The 25560-nt window shown below is 47.2% G+C and overlaps 2 protein-coding genes across 9 annotated transcripts in view; one reads left to right on the forward strand and one right to left on the reverse strand.

Moving 5' to 3' along the window:
• Window positions 1–12360, reverse strand: part of TXNL4A (thioredoxin like 4A) — a 60912-nt gene extending 48552 nt beyond the window's left edge. The window contains exon 1 of the mRNA XM_063699331.1: window positions 12224–12360. The gene's annotated coding sequence lies outside the window, so the exon portion shown is untranslated. The remainder of the gene's footprint in view (window positions 1–12223) is intronic.
• Window positions 12361–12620: 260 nt separating this feature from the next.
• RBFA (ribosome binding factor A) lies at window positions 12621–24629 on the forward strand. Of its 8 annotated transcripts, XM_055368679.2 has the most exons (8): window positions 12745–12878; window positions 13121–13170; window positions 14892–14934; window positions 15554–15730; window positions 16730–16842; window positions 20355–20439; window positions 22439–22512; window positions 24001–24629. In XM_055368679.2, exons 2-8 carry the CDS (start codon window positions 13151–13153, stop codon window positions 24380–24382), a joined length of 894 nt encoding a protein of 297 aa, XP_055224654.1. In that variant the 5' UTR covers window positions 12745–12878; window positions 13121–13150; the 3' UTR covers window positions 24383–24629. The 8 variants fall into 8 exon arrangements, with proteins under 8 accessions (XP_030859586.2, XP_030859587.2, XP_018869514.3 ...); XM_031003726.2 differs by lacking the exon at window positions 13121–13170 and having other exon boundaries at window positions 12621–12878; window positions 15554–15688; XM_019013969.4 differs by lacking the exon at window positions 13121–13170 and having other exon boundaries at window positions 12639–12878.
• The last annotated feature ends 931 nt before the right edge of the window (window positions 24630–25560 follow it).

The following is a 25560-nucleotide window of genomic DNA, read 5'->3' on the forward strand; positions in this document are numbered from 1 at the left end:
TTCTGAACTAGCCTCCATTTCCCACTGGGTTTCTGTACCCCTAATATTGGGGTGTTGCAACGCTTGAGAAGGTTTTGTGCTTTTAATTTATTCATAATGGCTTTTAGGTTTTTGTTCTGTTTCTCAGCTTTTGGCTTTAGGGGGTACTGCTTTTGGTTACGGAAGAAGGTGGAATTTTTAAGGTGAATTTGGACCAGTATAACAGTTGTAGCCTGGCCAATTTTCCCGTGACTTGTCCACACCTCTGGATTAACACTGGTTTTTAATAAGGGGAGGACAAAGAGTTTGTTCTGGAGCCATAAGGATGGTGGCTCCCATACGGGCTAGAATATCTTTTTTTTTTTTTTGCAATAGGGTTTGGCTTAGAAGTAGCATAGCATCTTTTAAGTTAGATTAAACACTTGGATTAAATTTTGGAAAACCTCTATATATTTATTAGGGTTATTAGAGAACCTGCCCAGGTCCCCCTTTATTTAAGGTCCTGCAATGAGCAGGAAACTTGAGCCCTAGTAACACCATTGGGCATTTCCTGCAGGGGCAACGGCGAAGTTGGGAATTTTTTGAGGGGCACTACCAGAGGAGCTAATGATCTGGCTATTGTGGGGCAGGTAGGACACCCAGAAGTTTTTTTCGAGGGTTCCCCAAGGGTTTTTTTCTTGACTCTGGGGAACCATCCTTTGCACGCTTGCCTGACGTGGCTGCCAAAAGGGTGGGGTTAACTGTACAATGCTTACAAAGATTTAGGTTATCTTGCAAGGCAAAGAAAACCTGTACACTGGGAACCTTGGACTATTTGCCCTTTTGCCTACAGAAAAGTTTTAGTTGTTGAATAGTATAGAAATCAAGACTTTCCTCAGGCCAGGTTTGTTTGTTCCCAAGATGGTAATAAGGCCACGCCCTTGTGTAATAGAATATACGCCACTTTCTCTTTAGAGTCGTAGGGTTAAAGGAGTTCCAGTGATTTAGAATGCACTCAAGGGAAGTACAGAATGCAGATGGTTTGTTACCCATCTAGAGAGTGGGAGACAAGGTGTTCCTTAGTCCCCTTCCTTGCTTTGGCGTGACCAAGGGTGGAAGGAAAGAGAGAAAAGGTGTTGCCCTTTTGCCCTTCTCCTCTTTCCTTCTCTTCTCTGGGTCCTGGCAACCATTATAGGTGCCACCCCATGGATACAAGTGTGACCTTTACTCATGGATCCAGAGGACGTAGTATGCAGGACTAGTCACACTTACCTGTGCAAGACCCTAGCTTTCCACCCTGTTGGATTCTTAGACCCACTCAGCCTAAAGGCTCCCAAGGTACCCAATAGGCCTGGGAGAGATTATGTAGTAGTTGGACTTGGGCAAGACTCTTTAATGGAGGGTGTTTTAATACCATATTTGGCTTCCCCTGCTATGGCCCCAGTGAAAAATTGGAATCCCACAGAATGGGACTGATTAACTTTCAAACACAAAATTTTTTTGTTTGTTTAAATCCCAATGTCATTGAATGCAGAACAGGTGCCTTAAAAGAACATAAGAATTGAATGGCTGCCCTTCCTTTGATGGGGACAGTATTGAAGCTAAGACCTGTTTTATTAGGATAGCTTCCTCCTGGCTGTTGAAAGTGGAGTTTTTTTGTTTACAAATAGGACATGTTGCCTGATCACTGATAGAGGGATATAAAAGGAAAAAGAATTAGGAAACTAGAAGTTTGGGGAAGAGGGCTGACGGGGCTTCCCATGGAGAAAAATCCTATTCCACTAGGTGGCGCCGTAGGGTTGCAAATGTTATGTAAAAACTCTGACTCCAAATTCTTTTCAGGCAAAAGTTAGAGAGGTTTGGGGTTTGATAGGATGTCCCCATAGCATGCCCCCCGCCCCCCATGCAACCAGCATAAGAAAATTAACTTGTCTTATAAAGGAACTGCTTAAATTTATTGAACAATGCTGAACTTTTATATGAAAGAAAAAAGAACCAAATGGAGAAGAGGATATTCACTCAGGGTGAAATATCCTCCCATATGTTACCATGAATATTTATTATTGAGGGATAGACGGGACTTTACTAGGTAAAAATTTAGACTAAAATATTGAATTCCCTGCTTCTAGGAAGTTACAAAAACAATAACTTTTTGAATTACATTCCTGATTACTAAGACACTGACTAACTTTACCCAGCAAGATCTCAGTATTCTGTGCTTCTCAATATCCCACCCTTTCCCCTTTAAATTTGAAGCCCTCAAAGTCATCTCTGAAGAAAAGCATAGGCCTGTCTCCTGGGCACGTCCTTAACTTTGGCAAATAAATTTTCTAAAATGATTGAGATTTGTCTTGTCACTTTCTTCGATTGACATCTGGTAACCACGAAGGGATCCTGAGTGAAAGTAGCCTGGCCTGGGGCAGTTTCCCTTTCAGTGCTTGGTACTGGCTCGGGTACCTTGTAGCCCGAACCAACAGGACAATTTGCCGAAGTCTGGGACCTCTTCCTCCAGGGATCCCTGATCTTCCAATGTTTCTCAGTTGGGGGGGTCTGAGGTTTATTCGCTGTTTAAAAAAAAAAAAACTCCCTTTTTGTGGGAGTTTTTCCACTGGCTTCCATCATGGAAGGTGAGTTTGTCTGTTTCTGCATTGGCAGAGAGCAGTCTCCAGCTTGGGCCCTATCCCTAGGTAAGAAACTGGTTTGGAATTCTGTCTTGCAAATTCTTTAAATGACTAAAATTAGCACTAACAACCAGCTGGTGCTAACTTCCTGCTTACACTTGGAGTGCTTAGAAATCGTATATTTTGTGTGATCATTGTTAGTTTTGCTTAACTGTTTTTGTTGCTTGTCTCTGCTTTGTGTGTGTGTGTATGTGTATATGTTTCAGTCCTTTCCCCAATCAGATTTGACCAACTCTGAACCCTCTAGCTCATGACTGTGGAATCTTCCATGCTGGAGAAATAGAGCACCTTGCTTCTCTCAGCCTTTCGGGGCATTCTCAGGCAACTGAGAATCACCTGAGGGTGTCTGGGAGAAACGCTCCCTAAGACGTGCAGCAGCTCCAAATAGGTTTCCTCTTTCAGAAGAACATATTTAGGGTCTCATCTCAGCCGGCAGGTGCATATAAGGAACCGACCCCTCCTGCAACTTGAGCCCCTGACACACTTGTGCCAGGTAGCCATGACACAGGTAGACCAAACCGGTTCAGGAGGTAACGGCCCTGAAAAGCCAGGTCTGCAAGCAGCACATTTTGGGTCCGACATATGTCCCAACTTCATCAAATCTGAAAAGGAGCTCTAAATTATGAGGAACAAGTCCTCTAAGACCCCAGCAGCTGCATAACACAAAATTCCCCTTTAGAAACTCTGGCTGGCTATATGCAAAGTACTTATGGCAAATCACAAATCATCATGCAAATATTTAAACAAGTGGGCCACTATAACTAAAGCAGATTCTAAGTTACAATGACCTAAATGGGGATCTTTTGAGATGCCCGAATTAGTGTACCTGAGAACCAGGATAAAAAATGCAGGCACAACAAATAAGCAACCAGAATGGGAGAGTTATTTTCAGTGGTATCTGGAGAGTAGCAAAAGGGGTGAAGACTGCCTCATCTCCCTATAGGAGGCAAACAAGCAACTTAGAAATGCTGATCAAGAACTCTCTAATCTTTCACGTCTCTTAAAGAAATCCTTGAAATCCCTTATTCCCACTTGGTAACTCCACCTACACTCCCACTGTACCCTGACCTCTCTGAACTTCCCCAGACCAGATCTGTCCCACTTTTCTCCTTCATGTTTAACACTCGCTCAACAAAAGGCAGGCAGGAATCGGACTTCAAAGACCCCAGCTGCTGCTGATTCCCCGACAGCCCCAATGGCAGCGTCTCATCTGGAAGATGTAGAAAAGGGGAATCCTATGGAGATTTCTCTTATGACCACCCCATTTTGGGAACAACTGGTAACAGGTAGGGGAGCTCCAGTGATTGTCTACCAACCTTGGTCAAAGGCTGAATTGTGAGTCATAGTTAAAGAATTTCCTGGCCCCCATAAAGATCCAATCAGGTTTGCCCAAGAATTTGAGCTCAGTATCAGAACCTATGACCCAGGTCATTCAGACCTTTATCAGCTGGTCCACATGTTGGTCTCAGAAGCTAAAGTTAAAAAACAGCTAGAAAAAGCACAATGGTCAGACCCTATAACAGATTTGACCCCTGAAGGCCCAGTAGAGCCACAACAACCAGCCCCCCCAAATCCAGAAGACAGGTGTAAAGATGCACAGGAGCGAGCAATGACTGTTAAATACTATTCCTCCAGTGCTCCAAAGGGCTGTGGATTGGAGAAAAATCCAGCAATGCTGCCAGAACCCAAATGCATTAGTTTTAGATTATTTCACACATCTTGATACAACTTTTAGACAATATTGTGAGATGACAGCTGATTGCTTTGAAAATAGAAATGATACATTATTAAAGGCAAATTTATTAAACGGACTAGATGATGATTTAGCCACCCTTGTAAAATGCCACATGATAAACTGGGCCATAGCCAGAACTAATGAACTGGTTAACTTAGCTGACCAATTATCCCACACTACGATAAAAAAGGAAAAACAGAAGATTGCTGGAGTTATGCATGTACAGCTAAAGCAATTAACTTCAAAACCTATCAGCCCCAGAAAGATTTTTAAGTTCTCTAGGTCTGAGAACCCTTCCCTCCCAGTCTGTTGCTGCTGTAAAAGTCCGGGACCCCTTAAAGGGGATTGCCGTAGGCTGAAATGAAAGAAAAGGCAGGAAAATGCAACTCAGGAAGACTAGGGTGCTCTGAGAAAGTACAGGAGTTTCACGTCTCCAAATATTCTACCCTGACAAAAAAAAACTGAGGGAGATTAATATAATAACCTTGAGCTGACAACTGCCTTTATTGACACAGGCATGACTATATCTCTGACAAATCCCAGCTTATTTAGAAACCCCATTCCTCGGCGTAATAAAAAAGTTAACATGGTGGGTATGTCTAATAAAACAATCTTACTTGTTTTAAGTACAAACCTTTACCTTCTCGTTTCATTGGGTTCAGCTCCCCCACCACAGGCTCTAAGTGTGACGTGCTCAGCAGGTCCCACATGTTTCTTATATGCCTCGCGGCCCTTGTCAATCTTTTGGGCCATGATCTCCTCAACATCCATAATGCCGATATATCTTCTTCATCAAAAGGTGAACTTTTTTAAGAATTGGAACCGGAGGACCAAAAATACCAAATTAAAATAATGTCCTGACAATGTACCACAATTTACTACCAGTAATGTTAAAACATCATCTTGTGACCAGGAAAATGAATTGGAGAGAGAGGAGGAAATATCAGGGGAGAAGAGAAGACACTGGAATAAAGAATAAGAAATGATAAAACTCCTCTTAGCTTCCCCAATTTTCCTGTTTACACCAGAAGCAGAACGCTTGCTCAAGGATGTCCGTTCCACTTACGGTCTCAGTCAAATACAGATATAGGGAAAATATTCTCAGCCATTCCCATAAAGGTAGAGATAAACCCTAAGAAACCCCTACTCAACCTTAAACAGTTTTGTATCCGATATTGTAGAGGAAGCCATAGATGGAATCGCCCCTATCATAGAAGATTACCTGAAAAGGGGACTCACTATTCCCTGCACAAGCCCCTGCAACAGCCCCATATTCCCTGTAAAACAAAAACAAAAACAAAAGCAAAAAAATAAGCAGGAGGGGATGGAGATTTGTACAGGACTTGAGGGCAATAAATAATATCGCAATACCCAGACACCCAATAGTCCCAACCCACATATCCTATCAGCTACACCCACTATCAGCCAGTATTTCTCAGTTGCAGATCTCTGCAGTGCCTTCTTTAGTATTCCTGTAGATCCAGACAGCCGGTATTTGTTTACCTTTACTTGGAAAGAAGGGCAATATATGTGGACGGTAATGCCTCAAGGGTATACACAAAGTCCCACTTACTTTTCCCAAATATTAAAAGCTGATTTAGAGGATTTAATTTTTCCCCAGGGCTCAACACTCATTCAGTATGTAGGTGACCTTCTCCTTTGTTCAGACGCACTATCTTCCTCCCAGGAACATGGTCTATATTTACTCAAACAGCCACCAAAGGACACAAAGTGTCCAAAGACAAACTTCAGCTATGCTTGCTGCAAGTTAAGCATTTGGAGGCATATTATCTCAGTCAAAGGACTGAGTATTAACCCTGACAGAGTGAGAGGAATTTTAGCTTTCCCAGTGCCTGTGACTAATAAGCAATTTAGAGGATTTTGGGTCCTGGCTGGCTATTGTAGAAACTGGAAACCACATTCTTCTTTATGACTCAAACTCTGTAGGCATACTTAAAAAATGAACAACCTGATCCTGTCTTGTGGACTCTTGCGGGACAATCAGCTGTAAAACAAATAAAGGAAATTCTAACTAATGCCCCAGCCTTAGGGCACCCAAACTACAAACTGCCTTTCTCCCTTTCCATACACAAAACTGGAGGTACTGCATCCAGGGTACTGATCCAGAAACACGGTGATCATCAGAGGCCTATAGGCTATTTTAGCCAACACCTGGACCCGGTGGCTTGAGGGCTGCCTCCTTGTGTGAGAGCAGTAGCAACCATGGCCCTTCTGTACAAGTCTGTTGAAGAAATAAGTATGGGTTCCCCCCTTACCATTTCTGTGCCACATTCTCCTGAGACCCTTCTAAACTCTCATCATACTCAACGTGTGTCTGTCAACCGGTCAGCCTCTTATCAAATTTTGCTTGTACCATCTTCCGATATTACTACTTCCAGTATAATAATCTTAATCTGGCTACTCTCTTGCCAGGCCCTTCTGACAAGACCCCTCATGACTGTGTTCTGATGACTGACTGACTTCTCACCTCCAGGACAGACCTACAAGAGATGCCACTGGATCATGCTAAAATAGAATGGTATACAGATGGGTCTTATTTAAGAGGAGAGGATGGAAATTTTGGAGCAGGATATGCTGTAGTTTCCTTACCAGAGGTAATTAAAGCCGGTCCTCTTCTGGAAGCCAGATCATCTCAAGTGGCCGAGTTGATTGCCCTGACCCGTGGTTGTCAATTGGCAAAATACAAGGCTGCAAACATTTGCACTGACAGCTGCTATGCTTCTGGGGTTTGCATGACTTTGGGATGCTATGGAAAGACGGAGGATATTTAGCCTCCTCAGGGCAACCCATAAAAAATGTACAACATGTATCAGAGCTGTTAGAAGCTATTATAAACCCAAATGTTTGGCAATTATAAAAATCCCAGTCACTCAAAATTAGACACCACAGAAAGGGTAACCAATTGGCTGATGCCACTGCTAAAAGAGCAGCACCTGAGCCACCAGCCCCAATCCAGGACCAAACGGCCATAAAACCCGAAACACTTAGAAACATGTTGAAAGAAATCCAGAGCAGAGCTCCTGCAAAAGAGAAATCTACCTGGAAACAGTCAGGGAGACACTTTTCTCCCGAAACTGAAATACGGTGTGGACCTAATAACCATTATTCCAGTGGGATGCCAGGTGCCCCTTATGGAATATGTCCATAATCTAACCCATTGTAACCCAGATAAAATGATATCCCAGCATAAACAATATTACCGGAAACCATCCTTCACAGTGGCACAAAAGATTTACTCTTGATGTGTTATTTGTCCCTAATATAAAGGAAAGTCGCCCAGGGTCACTTTCCCCTTCCAGCTGGACCTTCTGAGGTATGGCAGCTTGATTTTATTCAGCTGCTATCATCTCAAGATTACAAGTATGTTTTACTAATGCTCTGCATGTTTTCCCATTGGGTTAAAGCTTTCCCTGCAGGCAAGCCACAGCCACGGCAGTTGGAAAAATCCTACTAGAAAAAATTATCCCACTGTGGCGAGTCCCAGGTGAACGTCACAGCGACAGGGGAACTCACTTTACTGGCCAGGTTATTCAAAATATTTGTAAAACTTGGCTCATATTTTCACATTTCCATTGTGCCTACCATCCCCAATCCTCAGGCCTAGTGGAGAGGCACAACTGGCTAAATTCACCTCCAGGCATTTCACCTCGCCTAGCCCAAAGCACTCCCCCTAGTGCTGCTTAAACTCCAATCCACCCCTTTTGGAAAACAACTGTGTCCTCAAGAAATAATAACGGAGGCCCACGTGTATGGGAACAAACATAATCAACCCAACTTTTCTCAAGGGAGATATATTGCAACATTGTGAGGGACTCATCGCCTTAAAAAAAAGCCAAGATTTGATAAAGAATTCCTTTCATAGTGTGCTCCATGAAGATAAGGTGCCTGGTCACAATCTGCAACCCAGAGATTTTGTCTATTGGAAAAGACATCTAATAAAGAATTCCCTTCAACCCCAATGGAAGGGCCCACACCAGGTACTATTGACTAATCTATGTCCCATAAAATTAGAAGGTGTAGACTCATGGATTCATCTCTCTCATCTTAAGGCACAACCTCCTGAGTGGACTGTAACTCCCACCAAAGACCTTTGCCTCCAGTTCACTAAACATTGACCTTCAACCCAGGATTAGAAGCAGACAACAGCTGTTGTGGACTGCTTAAACCCGAGACACAGGACCAGGCCTGTACACAAAGAAATGCCTATGTTTACTGTACAATAACCATTACAATTATTGTCCTAGATATACTGTCATCTGCTGTCTAATAAAGAACAAGGCACTTGCCTTGTCTGATTTAACACCCTTTAGTAACTAAGATGAATTTCACAACCTTGCTATTATTAATCATGTATCCCTTCACCTTCTTGCCACTGCCACCCACTGATGCCCACGAAACAAACCTGTTTCTACAATGGGCTCAGGATTATGCAGACAAATTACATAAGAACACCTGCTTGATATGCGGACTCACGCCTCTTTCCAGTGGCTCCAGCCTCCAGTGGTGGGTATCCTCCTTCCAAGGTCAGGACTGGATAGAATACCAAAAATTTATTACATCACAGAAACAGTTTGGTATCCTTCGTGCTGGCATAACAAAAGACAACATATATAGTAGGCCCATTAAAAACACTCTTGGCCAGGCGCAGTGGCTCACGCCTGTAATCCTAGCACTTTAGGAGGCCGAGGCGGGTGGATCATTTGAGATCAGGAGTTTCAGACCAGGCCTGGTCAACATGGTGAAACCCTGTCTCTACTAAAAATGCAAAAATTAGCCAGGTGTGGTGGTGCATGCCTGTAATCCCAGCTACTTGGTAGGCTGAGGCAGGAGAATTGCTTGAACCCGGGAGTTGGAGGTTGCAGTGAGCTGAGAACACACCACTGCACTCCAGCCTGGGCGATGGAGTGAGATTCCATGTCAAAATAAATGAACAAATAAAAACACTCTTAAGAACAAAGGACATGGGAAAAGTTTTTCAGTGGAAAGGACCGCTCATTAGCTCTCACTTCAGCATTTCCCCCAACTAAAACAAAGTGGTGACCATGCCCCAAACAATGGCCCGTTTTCACAATGGAATAATGCAAACCTGGGATGGATTTATCTGGTTCACCCCTTCGTTTGGCCAGCTCAGTCAAAATGCTCCTTTGTGCTGGGAGCAAAGAAATCGCACCCAGGACCTGTGGCCAAACAGTAGGAAGATATATGGGGTGGACACCTGGAGAATGTTGTGACCACATTATCGTATTATGAGACACTGAATGGCATGCCACCGACTGGGTGCAGTGACCAAGTATTTATTGGCTAGCTCCAAATGGGACATATTGGCTATGTGGCACTAACTTATGGCTGTGGTCACCTCCAGGGTGGATGGGATGATGCTCCCCAGGTTATGCTTGGGCACAAGGACGAGTAATTCAGACCCTGCCAAAAACAGCAAACCTTTTTCATTTACAATCTCGTTGGACACGTTCAGTATTCCAATGGTATGATCATTTAACTTCAATCTTTGTACCACAGATAGCTATTGAAGATGCTATATGGGATATAGAAGCCTTAACAAATTACACCCAAAAGGCCCTGAATGATGGCTACATGAGTTACCTCTTTGCCAAACGATGGGGTCATGCTTATGAAGAAAGCAGTGCTGCAAAATCATATGGCTTTAGATACACTAACGGCAGCACAAGGGGGCACCTGCACCAGAACAACTGAATGTTGTGTGTATATTCCAGAAAATGAAGAACATAACCCGGCTTATGACTGATATGAAAACCCAGATAATCAACTTGTCAGACCCAAAACCCTCACTGATTGGTTGAGCAGTTGGTTTGGATTCTGGGGAACTTGGTGGCACAAGCTAGTGCTTATAATAAGAATAATTTCTGATCTGTCCTGTTTTTGCTTATAATGTTGTTGTGGTATATGTTTGCAAATAAGTCCACGTGTAACTGAAAGGGCTAGGGTAATGACTGCTCAGAGAATTGCTCTAATTGAGGAGGCAGTAATGTAGCCTGACCTAGCTTCCAGTTTTGCCCTCCTTTTGTTGCTATAAGTCTGGCCTAGGTCCCTATACATTTTTCTTTTTTTCCTCTTTCTTTTTTCCTTTCCTCCCTATTTTTTATCTTCGTGGGACATGATATCCTAGGAATGAGCATTCCTCGTGATGGAGGACTTGAACTTCTAGGAATAAACCATCCCAGCAACAACAAACCAGCAGGTGGGAAGAAAGGAGGAAGCAGCAACCTGAGGCCAGGAACCCACATTCCTTTTTAAAATGCTTTTCTCCAAAAGATTTTAAAGAAAAAAAAGGGGGGAAATGTGAAAGGAAATTAAATTTTGGGACACCAAACTCATTTAGCCAAAGGGAAGAGTCAAGCTGGGAACTGGGTCACGCAAACCTGTCTCCCCGTTTTGGTTCCTAAATAAGATGGCTACAAGATGAAAGGCTACACGCCTCCCCCATATTTTGCCCACAAGGAGATGTTGTGAGCTGGTGAGCTGTTCAAATTTCACCATGGTGGCCAGGCGCGGTGGCTCACGCCTGTAATCCCAGCACTTTGGAAGGCCGAGTTGGGCGGATCACTTGAGGTCAGGAGTTTGAGACCAGCTTGGCCAACATGGGGAAACCCCGTCTCTACTAAAAATTCAAAAAGTAGCTGGGTGTGGTGGCACACAGCTGTAATCCCAGCTACACGAGAGGCTGAGGCGGGAGAATTGTTTGAACCTGGAAGGTGGAGGTTGCAGTGAGCCGAGATCACGCCAGTGCCCTCCAGCCTGGGCGGCAGAGCGAGATTCCATTTCAAAAAAATAAAACTTAACCATGGCAATGCAAATTGATAGCTTATCTTTACAGGTGCAGTCACCCTAGCCCATCTGATTGTTCCCCTACCACATTTTGTCTGCGTTATCTTATGTAAAATGCAGATTCCCCACGTTTTTCCTCTGCCCCTCTTTGTTTGTGAAAACTCTATGCTTCTCAATACTCCGCCCTCTCCCCTTTAAATCTGGAGCCCTCAAAATCATTTTTGGAGAAAGGCATAGACCTGTCTCCTGGGTGCATCCTTAACTTTGGCAAATAAATCTCCTAAAATGATTAGAGACTTGTCTCGTCGTTTTCTTCGATTGACAATATATACACACATACATACGCATACACACACACATATATACGCGCACGCACATGCACACATATACATGTCCACACACATGCACACACGTACATACATATACACATATGCACACATACACGTGTACACATCCACACGCGCCCACACACACACACACACACAGACGTGTCTCACACCACAGCAGCCGCCTCGGGGGAGTCACAGCCCACGCATCCCCACCACTGCGGTCGCGCTCACTTCTCTTTCCACACCCAGGGGGAGCAGCTTCCCCGCTGGGCCACGCTGACTCTGGGGAGGCGGGCGGGGCGAGACCACTTCTGGGGAGGACGCCCAATCTGGGGTCTTTCTCTAGGTGCCCGGGGAGGAGGCGGCGCAGCAGCAAAGACCTGGAGGGCCCAGTGGCGGAAACAGACGGACCCCTCGCAGCCTCCCGCCGACAGCGGCCCTGCCCAGGTCTCCAGGCTTCGATGCCTTCGTTGCTTTGTGCAGCGCACCCGCCTACGTCAGTTCCCAGTATTTAAACAAAACGTGTTCCCTAGCTACGCAGCGCCAGGCAACCAGGCGGTTCCCACGCTTCCCCGAGCCGCACACCCTCCGCGCAGCCCACGCGGCCTCCCCACGCCCAGCTCCCGCCGGCCCCGCCTCGCGTCGTCCTTCGCCCCGCCCCCGTTGCCGCCCCCCCCCGCCCGCACACTGCCCACCTGGCGTTGTCTTCACCCCGCCTACACGCCACTCGCCTCGCTCTGGTAGTCGCCCACCTCGCGCTGCCCTTCTCGCTTCAGTCTTCGCCCTGCCCAGCCACCGCCCACCTCGCGTCAGTCTTCACCCCGCCCACTCGCCGTTTGCCTCGCGCCTTCGCCCCTCCGCCGTTGTCGCCCCGCCCCCTCTTGCGTCCAGTCTTCGCCCCGCCCCGCGCCGTCGCCCCGTCCACACGTCGTCCGCCTCGCGCCGTCTTCGCCCCGCCCACCTACCGCCCGCCTCGGGCCTTCGCCCCTCCGCCGTCGTTGCCCCGCCCGCCTTGCACCCTGTCTTCGTCCCGCCCCGCGCCGTGGCCCCGCCCACACGCCGCCTGCCAGGCGTGAGTCTTCCTCGCGCTCTGCGCCGTCGCCCCGCCCACACGCCGCTACCCTCGCGTCAGTTGTCGCTCCGCGCCTGCGCCCGTTGTCTCCCTGCTCGCTCCGGGTCCCGAGGCCGCGCCATGTGGGCTGCGGCGGGCGGGCTGTGGCGCTCCCGCGCGGGTCTCCGGGCGCTGTTCCCTAGCCGCGATGCTGCGCTATTTCCAGGCTGCGAGCGGGGACTTCACTGCTCTGCTGTCTCCTGCAAGAACTGGCTCAAGAAATTTGCCTCGAAAACCAAGTAATGCGGCGGGGGCGGTGTCCCTGGGCGCGGTATTCCCTAGGGGGCGGTGTCCTCGGGTTGCGGTGTCCGCTCATCCGCGTTCTTGCGCCCATGCGGCCTAGCTCGCCAGTTCCTGCCTCCTGGGTTCTGCAGCAGTTCTAGCTCTCAGTGTCAACATTTGCAGCTTTTGTGTTCGCGGACGTGTGTCGGGTGAAGAAAACAAAATGATAATGTGTGTTTATTTTGATTCTTGTCACCAGACGTATTTTTCAGAAGATTAGTTTCAGAAAATGAGGAAAAATGAAAAAATGTAAGAATTTCCTTGCTAATGTTGACTTTCTGTGTGGAGTTAATTTGAAGACTAAAGCTTGTCATGATAATTAGTGTTTTTAAATTATGAAAGATAAGTACAATAAAATACATTGACTTTTCACACTGCTTTTAGTTCTTCTAAGTATGGTAGGTGGTTGTATGTTTTCTACTTTAATACACTACTTTTAAAGACAGTTTTAGACCCTGCAGAAAAATTGCAAAAATAGTACCGCGTTCCTGTGTCCTGGCACCCAGCTCCCCCTGTGTTAGCGTCGGACTTTTTAGCTTCCAACGTGTTCCAGTTAATGAGCCGATATTGATAGAGTGTTGCTAACTGAAGCTCATACTTTATTCACTTTTCCTTGGTTCTGCCTGCTGTCCCTTCCTGTCCCAGGTGCCCACCCAAGGTCCACGTTACATTGAATTGTCTTGTTTCCTTAGGCTGGGGTAGTGTCCCAGACTGTCCCTGGTTTTGATGGCTGTGCCAGTTTTGAGGGGTACTGGTCAGGTGCTTTGCAGGATGCCTGTCTGTTGGAATGTGCCTGTTTTTTTAATGCTTAGACGTGGATTATGGTTTTTGGGGAGGAAGACTACAGAGGTAAAGGCCATTCTCATCGCACCGTATCCAGGGTCCACGCTGGCCGTGATCCTCTGCATGAGGTGCTTGCCAGGTTTCTCTACCGTAAAGTTACTCTTTTTGCCCCCTTTCCTTACTGTACTCTGGGAGAAAGTCGCTGTGTGCAGCCCATGCCTAATGAGTGGGGAATTTTTCTCATAAGTGATTTGCATTCTGCACAGGGGATGTGTCTCTTCACCCCATGTATTAATTCATTCGTATCACCAAGAACTCATGGGTTATAATCCCGTGTTACTTAGTTTTGTTCAAATGTTTCCCGCTCAGGCCCTTAGGAGCTCACTAAGCTCCTATGTCCTGTTTGCATACCCTGTCATTGTGGGGTTTTGCTGGGTTCTGTGTGTGTTAAACACTTTCCTACTTTCTGGCACTACAAGATACTCCAGGCTCATCTTGTGTGTTTCGTACCGCAGCCCTAAAATCAGCCATTTCTCCAAGAAGCCCTCGTTCCTTTTATTGGAGAGAGAGATTAGAAACCATGGGTGCTGGGTGTGTTCATTGCTTCTGGGGTGTCTGTCTTTTGGGCCATCTCATCTGACGATATGTGTTTCTGCTAACCCTTGTGTAAATATGCACCTATAAACATTTCTGTGTATAGCCATCTGTCTCCAACTCCAGACGTACTGTGTGGATCATTCTAGCCTCCTCTCCTTGCTTATCTGTAAGTCGCACTCCAGTGGTGAGCGTGGCTCCCACCGTCCATTTGCTTAATTGTTCAGTCTCAGTCTATGCCTATAACAGTATCTGAATCCTTTACTTGAACTTCCATGGGAAACATCTTTATCAATTAGCGTATAGTGTTTCTGTGCAGTTTGGTAGGTGTCTTTTTAAGATCCTCTCTCTGACCTTGGGACTAGAAGTAGAATTTAGGTAAAAATTATGAGGTTGAATTAAAACCATCTTCAGCCTCTTCCCCACAACTCATGTTGTTATCAATTAAATTCTGAAATTTTTTAAGATGGCCAGTAATGTAACACCTAAGTTTAGCCCCTTATAAACAGTTATGGTATCATAACCTCTTAAATTAGCTTATGTAACTTTTTGACTTTGCCATCACTAACATAATGCTTATTTTCTCCCCAAAGAAAAAAGGTTTGGTATGAAAGTCCTTCCTTGGGTTCTCACTCGGTGAGTATAAGCCATGAGCCACTTTATAATCTTGATGGGAGTGAGGGTTTAAAAGTTGGCGAAACTCTTACCTGGAGGTCTTTCCATTTCTGTATTGGAGGGGACAGTGTCTATGTGGATGCGACTGGATGCCATTGGCAAAATGGAGTTTTGATCTTTTCAAAAAAAAATGTACTGACACTAATGTTTTCTGGAAAGTCATATCTTTTATCAAATTATAATATGGTAATATCCATTCAGTTTTTAGTGTGTGTGTACCGTAAAAGTTTATACAATATATGGCTCCCATTCTGAAAAATAAATACATCACGTTTCCAAAAAATTACTGAATTATTCCCTTTAGCACGGTGAACTTTATGGTATGTGAATTATATCTCAACAAAAACTTTTTTTGAGAAAATATTTACTGGCAGTACTTTTAATCTTGGAGGGTTACCAGGTAAAATTTAAAAGGATCCCGGTTTATAAAACTTTATCTTAATGAAAGCTGAGGCAGCTGGGAGTGATAGCTGCTGTTGATCTGGTTGCCCATCCAGCCCTCCCCCAGCCCCTGCTGTGTGACTTGGTGAGTTTGGAGTTGTAACGCTGCCCTTGGGGTGTGCTCTTCTTCTTGATGGAGACTTACAAACCATCCAAGTTGGAATTCCTCATGAGGAGCACCTCAAAGAAAACCAGGAAGGAAGACCATGCGCGCCTGAGGGCCCTGAACGGCCTCCTCTATAAGGCATTGACAGACCTGCTGTGTACCCCTGAAGTGAGTCAGGAGCTGTATGACCTTAACGTGGAGCTCTCCAAGGTGGGCTGTGTGGCCAAAGAGAAGAAATGGGTTGAGACAGCAGGCCTGGCACTTAACTTTACCTGGCCCAGTCTTGCCTGACAATTAAAAAAAGACGCTTTAGACTGGGCGCCGTGGCTCACGCCTGTAATCCCAGCACTTTGGGAGGCTGAGGCGGGCGGATCATGAGGTCAGGAGATTGAGACGATCCTGGCTAACACAGTGAAACCCGTCTCCACTAAAAATACAAAAACTTAGCCAGGCATGGTGGCGGGCGCCTGTAGTCCCAGCTACTCGGGCGGCTGAGGCAGGAGAATCGCTTGAACCCAGGAGGCGGAGGTTGCAGTGAGCTGAGGCCGCGCCTCTGCACTCCACCCTGGGCGACAAAGCGAGACTCCGTCTCAAAAAAAAAAAAAAGCCACTTTAGCACTTATGAAGTCTTAGTTCTGGGTTGCAGAAATAGAAATGATGCTCAGTCTGGTCATTGGAGCCCTGGAGACAGATGGTGAGTGTCTGTGCTGTGCAGAGGCAGATGTCTCACTGCAAGGCGGGAGTCCTGTGACCAAACAGCACCTGGCACACTGTCAGATAGTAGAAGATCTAAGCCTGCCGTGGGAAGAGGATGCATCTGCATGTACCTCAGTACAGAGGTACAGGAGATGACTTCCTCTGACCCACTCAGTGAGTTGTAAGGAGAAAAGGCAGCATCGAGCATTTTTGATTAGCGTCTCAGGGCAAGTGGCTGTGAGGCAAGCGTGGGGTCAGGGTTCTGGTTTGGTTCTGCAAACCAGGTGGTTTGGTTTGCGGGTCCTGGTGAAGAGAGGAGGGAGGTTTTGGTTTCTGGGGCCCTACTTCACCTGGGGACATGGTGCGGCAGCAGGAGGTGGCCTCCAGCAGCGTGCCAGAGCCCTGGCTTGGGTGGGAGGGGCGTCTGCAGCTGTCGTTTTCATCTCCTGGATGTTGTTTGTCTTGAAAACCCATGTAAACTAAAAAGTGACCTGTTGGGGGGCGGGGTTTCAGGTTTCCCTGACTCCAGACTTCTCAGCCTGCCGAGCGTACTGGAAGACAACGCTCTCTGCTGAGCAGAACGCACACATGGAGGCTGTCCTGCAGAGAAGTGCCGCGCACATGAGGTGATGACCTTTGCTTTCTGAATGTACTTGCTTTTTGCTCATACCCTAAATTTCTCGGCTGTTTCACTTGTAGGTGGACTTTAACTTTTCATTGAGTATTTTTGCTTTTAAAGAAAATTTTGGAAGCATTTTCTTGAAGTTCATAGTATAATTTGCATTTTTGTATAAGCTATAATGTAGGTTAGCATTTCTCAAAGTGTGCCAGGATCACTAGGGATCTGGAGATCCTGTCAGGGAGTTCATTAGGGTAAGACGTTATTTCACCTCTCCTGCTGTGTTGACATTTGCACTGAGGGTACAGAAACCATGAGGGAAGACTGCTGGTGCCATGCTGCCAGCCAGTGCTGTAGGGGTGCCATGCCACATGCCTAGAGTAAAAGACAATGTTACTTTTACTTAAGAATATCCCAGATGAGGCTGGACATGGTGCCTCTCACCTGTAATCCCCGCAACTCGGGATGCCGAGGCGAGAGGATCACTTGAGGCCAGGAGTTCAGGACCAGTCTGGGCAAGATGGCGAGACCCTGTCTCTACAAAAAATTAAAAAATTAACCAGGCACAGTGGCAGCACACGCATGTAGTCCCACCTACTCAGGAGGCTGAGGTGGGAGGTATCCCCTGGATTCCTATCAGCCCAGGAATTTGAGGTGGCAGTGAGCCGTGATAATGTACCTGCATTCCAGCCTGGGCAACGGAGCAAGACCCTGTTTCTCAAAGAAAAATTAAAAAATCCGAGACAGTTTATAAAAAATTATTAATTGTATTAAATCTTGACCCTTGAGCATGTCTTTTTCATATTTTTTGTAATGGGAAGTACATGTAAATCACCTGCTGTCTGGAGAATGCTGAACAGAAAAGCATCAGTGAGCAGACTGTTCAGGTTTGGGTGTTTGGCAGACATTCTCTCAAAAATGAGCGAGTGAACCTGCCACTCCGGAGCAAACAACAGACCATATCTGTTGCCAGTGATAAAATTTAAGCTTTCAAGTGAAAATCAGAATTTTAGGAAACTTGTCTTCACCACTGTGAGCTTGACAACTTCTAGGTACTTGAGACTCTTCTGATGAGATTGGCAGCGACCTTAACAAACGTGCTGTTGTATGGTAAACTGTGTCAACGCTTTTAAAATCTGAATAACTAGGTGAGCTATTGTTTTCCAAATGACCAGTGCATGAGGTTACAAAACCATACGCTGAGAGATCAATTCAAAGTGTGAGCCAGATGGTGAGTTTTAATGTAGCAGAGTGTGACAGGTTGGTTGGGTGTGGTTTCAGATTCCTCATTGCAACTATTTATATGTTTATTTATTTGAGATGGAGTCTTGCTCTGTCGCCCAGGCTGGAGGGCAGTGGAGTGATACTGGCCCACTGCAACCTCTGCCTCCCGGGTTCAAGTGATTCTCATGCCTCAGCCTCCTGAGTAGCTGGGGTTACAGACGCCCGCCACCATGCCCAGCTAATTTTTGTATTTTTAGTAGAGATGAGGTTTCACTATATTGGCCAGGCTGGGACAACTGACCTTTAATAAAGTACGTTTGTTGAATTTTTGTGACAAAGAAGATCCATACTTTTCTCATGGCCGTTAAATTCTGTCTTTCCCAGCACATAACTGGGAGGCCTGAATTTTTTTTTTTTTTTTTTTGCTTTTTTTGAGACAGGATCTCATTCTGTCTCCCAGGCTGGAGTGCAGAGACACAATCTTGGCTCCTGCAGCCTCAACCTCCCAGGCTCAAGTGATCTTCCTGCCTCAGCTTCCCATACAGCTGGAAGCACAGGTGCATGCCACCACACTTGGCTAATTTTGTATTTTTTGTAGAGATAGGATCTCTCTATGTTGTCTAGGCTGGTCTCCAACTCCTGGGCTTAAGCGATCCTCTGGCCTGAGCCTCCCAAAGTGTTGAGATTACAGGCATGAGCTACTGCGCTGGCTCTTCTTGTATTTCAGTGAGAGGAAGGACAGAGTGAAGAAGCAGCGATGAGATCCCAGCTGTCTTCCATGAAGCTGGCCTTGGAGAATTTGCAAATACGTGAACAATTCCATGCTTCTCATTGATTTTGCGGGGGGGGGATATATATATATTTTTTTTTTGTTAAAAATGTCTATGTAAGCATTTAGTGGGTTTTTAAGCGACTTTAAAAAGACGTAGCTTTTAGAGTTCTCAGTTTTAGTTTGTAGTATAGTAAATATTGATAGATAGAACCCACATAAACAAATGCTCTTTGGGATCTTCAATAATTTTTAAGAATGTAAAGGATCCTGGGACCAACAATTTTGGGAATTGCTGAGCTGGATGATAATAAAGAAATTATTCAGTTTCCTCCTCAGTTTTAAAAAATGCAGAAATCCAAATCCAGCTCATTGACCAGCTCTTTCAGAACTGGAATTCCTCCTTTCTGCCTCCCTTCTCATCATGCCCCATGTTTAGGGTGGGGACAGACGTAGAAAAGGTGGCCGTGTGTGGGCTTCGTTCCAGGCACCCTGCCTGGCTTCCCTGCATCATTACCACACATGATGATGCCCGGGGTCTGTGAAACTGCATGTCAGAGAATGCTTATTTCTTACTGTTTAACAAAAGCAAGAAAATGAGAGATTATTGGCAAGTGTTGAAACAGCATTGTTTTCTGAGTTTTAGGTATCAGAACATTCAGTTGAGCTGAATGTCCCTCTTCCCAACTCCTGCGGTCACCCAAGATTTAGGGTCAACGTTTTCCATAGCTGTGTACCAAAGATCTGTGGTCACGGCTTTCACTGGTTATATGTGCCGTGCCTACATTGGCCCTAGGTCTGTATTATGTGATGTGCATGATACAAATATCACTTCTGTGTCTAATATCTGGGAACCTGAGGGTTGTGTCATGCCAGGGCGTGTCCACTGAGCGCAGGAGGACAGGCTGTTAGTGCACAGACCGTGGAGCCCAAGGCCACGGCGATGAGTTCAGATCAGGTTATTTGTACAGATCTCACAAGTTGCGTTGAGAAAGGTCAAGGCAATCGCAGTTATGATGCATTTTGCATCCCTTTTTTGATGTGGTAGTTGACTAAAGATGACTCTTCTGGGCCGAGGTTTTCATTTTTGAGTAATACAATAAATCTCACTCCTGCCTCTTTTTTTTTTTTTTTTTGAGACCAAGTCTTGTTCTTTCACCCAGGCCGGAGTGTAGTGGCACTATCTCGGCTCACTGCAAGTTCCACCTCCCGGGTTCAGGCCATTCTTCTGCCTCAGCCTCCCAAGTAGCTGGCACTACAGGCACCCGCCACCACGCCTGGCTAATTTTTTGTATTTTTAGTAGAGACAGGGTTTCACCATGTTAGCCAGGATGGTCTTGATCTCCTGACCTCGTGATCTGCCCGCCTCAGCCTCCCAAAGTGCTGGGATTACAGGCATGAGCCACCGCACCCGGCCTCTCACTCCTGCCTCGTAGTGACATCTTGAATCTTATGTTCAGCACTGTCACACCTCTCCACTGAGTGTCATGGCACAGCTGTGAGGGTCTGTGCATTCTCTCTCCTAGGCACCTTTTGATGTCCCAGCAGACCCTGAGGAATGTGCCACCGATAGTGTTTGTTCAAGACAAGGGAAGTGCAGCTCTAGCTGAGGTAAGGTTTTCAAAAAAACTTTTTAAAATTTAAAAATTTTTATTTTTTTAATTAGAGACAGAGTCTTGCTATATTGTCCAGGCTAGTCTTGAACTCCTGGCCTCAAGGGATCCTTCTGTCTCAGCCTCCCAAAGTGCTGGGATTTATAGGTGTGAGCCACCGGGCCCAGGTAATAATTAACTTTTTATAACATAAACGCTTATATGAATAAAGTTTTAAATTTAAGTTTTAAATCCTGAAAAGATAATGTACTGTTAAAAAAGAGAAGAGGCCAGGTGCAGTGGCTCAAGCCTGTAATCCCAGCACTTTGGGAGGCCGAGGCAGGTGGATCACAAGGTCAGGAGTTAGAGACTAACCTGGCCGATACGGTGAAACCCTGTCTCTACTAAAAATACAAAAAAATTAGCTGGGTGTGGTGGCGCGCACCTGTAGTCTCAGCTGCTCAGGAGGCTGAGGCAGAAGAATCAGTTGAACTGGGGAGACGGAGGTTGCAGTGAGCCGAGATTGTGCCACTGCACTCCAGCCTGGGTAGCAGAGTGAGAGACTCCGTGTCAAAAAAAAAAAGAGAAGAAACCACTGAGAAGGGAACAAATGAAAAGTAATGAAAGAAAGGTGCAAATGAAAAGGCTCTCCCTTTCTCCTGTGCCCCTGTTCCCAGCCCAGGTCCCCAGAAGTAGTTGCTGTTTCTGGTTTTAATTTTTTTATGCTTATCACTGTAGCTCTAACTAGGGTATGACCTCGACACGGCCAGAGTTGCCCTCCCACACCTGTCTCCCCCTCCCACCTCTCGAAATGGATCAGTCCACTTTCGTTTCACATTATTGGGGGCTTATGAAACTTAGGTCTGTCCTGTAACCATAAGTGCTTTTATTATCATTTTCCTTGCTTTAGAGATGGGTTAGCTATAAAGATTAAAAATATGTAAATATATACTTCTCTGGGTGGTGGTTACCTGGCAGTTATTAAGATATGTTATACCTTCAAAAAGTCAGTCAAAAATCAGCGAATAGCGTTTGCAGTATTATAGGTAACTGTTATTCAGTATAGGATCAGACAGCATTTGGATCCACAGAAGAAAAAGATCCAGTTTGACATTTTTGGTTTTCGTTAATCAGTGTGTAGGTAACACTAAAAACATTGTACAAGTAATAAGCTTGACAGATACGTGATTTCCCTTGCTAGGAAAAGAAACGAAGGAGTGAAGTTATAGTCCCTGCTGTAAGGAATCAGGGACAGTTCAGGTCATGGCAGTGTGCTGTGAGGGCATGAGCAAGGTGTTCCCCGGGGAGGACGTGCCAGTCTCTCTGTCTGAGCTCAGCACCCCAGGCTCCTGTCTCTGGGGAGGGAGGTCCCATCAGGTGGTGTGGGTTCCAGAACAGTCACTGGACAGGGGAGAGCGCATGCTATGCTTGGAGCAGGATGAGGACACCCCCGGAGGCAGGGGATAGGCAGGCCAGGGTTCGGGTGGAATGCATTGTCCAGCAGGGCTTGTGGGCCATTGCCGTGGTGTGGATGGCATCCCATGAGCCTGGCTGAGGAGCAGTTTTCTTTTGTAGTTTAGGCTGCCAGCATTGTGACTGTCCGCATCATCTTTTACCTTGTCTTGCTGGGAGGCTTTTGTCCCCCCAGGCACACAAATTCTGTGGCAAAACTGAAGCATTTTGCAAAACTACCTTAGAAACCAGTTAATGGTTAGTTAGTTAATTCAACTAACGCTTAACTGGTTTCTTCATAAATTTGACTAACAAGTCTAAAATGTAGTTTTTAAAAAGCCTCACTTCGTTATCAGAGAAAATGTGTTATGTTAAAGTCACAGTAAGGTATTTGAAAGCACAGGCTACTGAACAGGTCCTAGTATTTGGGAAGAGTCGGTGGAAGGAATTGTGCAAAGTCTGATCAAAAGCTCTGCAGTCAACAATGCTGGTGTTACGTGGAGCCCGGCTGTAAGTATGGTGGTGGGGATGTGGCTAACGGGTTTACCCTCTGTGTTCCTCTGTAGCTTGATCAGTTACTGGCAGTCGCAGACTTTGGACCCCGGGATGAAAGAGACAACTTTGTACGAAATGATTTCAGGTGACGCATGTGGACATATGTTTTGATTCCCTGGGGTACATTCCTGGGTGTGGAATCGCCATTTTCCACAGCAGCTGCCCAGCGCCACATCCCCAGTAGCCTGCACGGTCCCCGTGGCACTTGCCTCCAGGGCCAGCAATCCACATTCACAGGCCTGTGCTGTGGCCTGGCCACGTTTACACAGTGAGGGCCTCAGGGGCCACCAGAGGTGTCTGCCATAACTCCTGCAGTGAGGAGAGGGCCTCTTGTCCTCTTCATTCATTCAACACATTGTTTATTGAGTGCCCACTGTGTGCCAAGCCCTGGTCTAGCACTTAGGCTGCAGCTGTCTTTGGAACCTGCGTTTCATTAGGGGAGGCTGACAGGAAGCAATAAACATCACAGATGGGTGTGAGGAGGGGAGTAGAGGGAGGTGGGGCTTGGGAGAGCAGGTCAGGGGCGTGGAAGTTTGGCCTGTGCATGTACACACATACACATCTTTTCCAAACATGTAGTGCCTGACAGAGCCTGCGGGTCTTGGGGTGTTTGTGGGGGGCCCCATTCCAAGCCCACAGCTGCTAGAGCAGGCCTTGCCTGGGGGCCTTAGACAGCAGCGTCGACATCGCCCGGCACCTGCCAGAGTCGGGTTTAACCAGCCTGCCAGGTGCATCCCTGAGCTGGAAGCAAAGCTCCATGCTGTAGCAGGCCTGGCCTGACCATGTCAGCAAGGGGCAGTGTGGGGGCGGCAGGGCAGAGAGCTGAGCCCAGGGTGTGGAAACTTTCCAAAGTGGAGCCTTGGAGGATACAGGGGCCGTGACGTGGCCTTGACTAGGTGCTGTTCACCAAGAATAGACTCTTCATGAAGGCGAATGAGTGGCAGGTCTGATAGGCCTCACCTGCGATTCTGCCAGTTGAACTGGCCCGAGGCACTGGCCATGCTTAGAGAAAAAAGTTGCAAACGCTTTTTTTTTTTTTTTTTTGAGGCAGAGTCTCACTCTGTCGCCCAGGTTAGAGTGCAGCGGCGTGATCTTGGCTCACTGCGATGTCTGCCTCTTGGGTTCAGGCGATCCTCCTGCCTCAGCCTCCTGAGTAGCTGGGATTACAGGCGAGCGCCACCACACCCAACTAATTTTTGTATTTTTAGTAGAGACGGGGTTTCACCATGTTGGCCAGGCTGGTCTTGCACTCCTGACCTCGTGATCCGCCTGCCTCAGCCTCCCACAGTGCTGGGATTACAGATGTGAGCCACCGTGCCCGGCGCAAATGCATTTATTGCATACAGGATGGTGCACCTGGATTGTGCTGGCCGAATGCTTCTGACACTGGAGAAGGCGGAAACCAAAGCCCACCTTCCTTCACTCCTGTCTCCAGTTACCCTCAGATAGATGTTTGGGAGGGTTCTCAGGCGAGTAGATGTAGGAAGTGTGATGTGCTGTTGTGTTGTGGCGACGACACTGTGGACTGGGGGCTTGGTTTGTGCTTGGTGTGAAGCCTCTTCTTCCTTCCCAGGGACCCTGATGCCCCACAACCCTGCGGTATCACAGAGCCGGCCACAAGCTCCAGTCTGTGTGGGATCGATCATGAGGCGCTCAACAAGCAGATTATGGAGTACAAAAGGAGGAAAGATAAAGGGCTCCGGGGCCTGGTGTGGCAGGGGCAGGTGGCTGAGCTGACAACGCAGATGAAAAAGGGAAGGAAGAGGGCCAAGCCCCGCCTGGAGCAGGACAGCTCCCTCAAGAGTTACTTGTCAGGCGAGGAGGTTGAAGATGACCTGGACCTGGTTGGTGCCCCGGAGTACGAATGCTATGCCCCGGACACAGAGGAGTTGGAGGCAGAGAGAGGAGGTGGCAGAACAGAGGATGGCCACAGCTGCGGAGCAACCAGGGAGTAGATGGAGAGGCATCAGCTCTGCCCATCCCACGTTTGCAGGGAAAAGCATTGGCACGCGACGCAGCATGTGGCTTCATTGAGGCAGTTGATGGAGTTAAACCATCTGCTCTTCTGCTACTTCAACATTTTCTAGCTTTTCCGTGTAGCTAAACAAAATTTGCTACACAAGTCACTGTTTTTTTTCCATACACTGTGTGTAATTTAAAAATTAAATGGCCATCTTATCACAGATTCTCACAAAAAGAAAATGGTAAAATAGTGTCTCTGAGATGCTGGCATGGCCACCTCCACCTGCAGAGCCCTGCCAGGTGCCAGTGAGTGCTTGGCCCGAGGGGTCAGACCACAGCAGTGGCCGGGGTGAGAACTGAACCTGCAAACCTGGGGAGAGCAGAGGGTCCTCAGAGCCTCCCAACCCCCTGGAGCTGCTGAGCCGGCACGTGGCGCCGGGGGCTCCGTCCCTGGGGCTGCTGAGCCGGCACGTGGCGCCGGGGGCTCCGTCCCTGGGGCTGCTGAGCCGGCACGTGGCGCCGGGGGCTCCGTCCCTGGGGCTGCTGAGCCGGCACGTGGCGCCGGGGGCTCCGTCCCTGGGGCTGCTGAGCCGGCACGTGGCGCCGGGGGCTCCGTCCCTGGGGCTGCTGAGCCGGCACGTGGCGCCGGGGGCTCCGTCCCTGGGGCTGCTGAGCCGGCACGTGGCGCCGGGGGCTCCGTCCCTGGGGCTGCTGGGTCGGCACGTGGCGCTGGGGGCTTCGTCCCTGACTGGCCTCTTCACAGCTTTGTGCAGCAGGTTCCACCTTCTGGTTCAGGCCAAGGTTGGGCAGAAAGTGAGTTGGGTTTGCTGGGGCTTCCTGGGCGACCCCGGCTCTGACCGTGGTTCCATCACGCCTGAAGTAGTAACACTTTTCCCTTGGTGCCCGTGGCCACCTAGTGTATTTTCTGATCCATCCAAAGGTGAAACAGACTTGGTCTTTGCCTTCTGAAGAGTGTGCGACTCTGAGTCATACTGAATTCTTTGTGTCACCTCCGACGCAAAGATTCGTTTTGCTGTTTATCAGAAGAGAAAACACAGATTCCATACCTTGTCAGCTACTATTTAGTTCGGCTTCCCTCTTAACGTCCCAGCCCCTATCAGCTGTCAGGTTATAAACTCAGAATTCTCTCAATTCTGTCAGGTTCTGCACT

This window comes from Gorilla gorilla, chromosome 17, assembly GCF_029281585.2.
Source record: "Gorilla gorilla gorilla isolate KB3781 chromosome 17, NHGRI_mGorGor1-v2.1_pri, whole genome shotgun sequence".
Taxonomy (NCBI): domain Eukaryota; kingdom Metazoa; phylum Chordata; class Mammalia; order Primates; family Hominidae; genus Gorilla; species Gorilla gorilla.

Bases quoted from the DNA above. Each gene is read 5' to 3' on its own strand.
- RBFA (XM_019013969.4), top strand. From the start codon at position 12,721: ATGTGGGCTGCGGCGGGCGGGCTGTGGCGCTCCCGCGCGGGTCTCCGG. The intron at 14,935-15,553 runs GTGAGTATAAGC...TTCTTGATGGAG, and splicing joins CTTCCTTGGGTTCTCACTCG to ACTTACAAACCATCCAAGTT. The intron at 15,731-16,729 runs GTGGGCTGTGTG...GCGGGGTTTCAG, and splicing joins TTAACGTGGAGCTCTCCAAG to GTTTCCCTGACTCCAGACTT.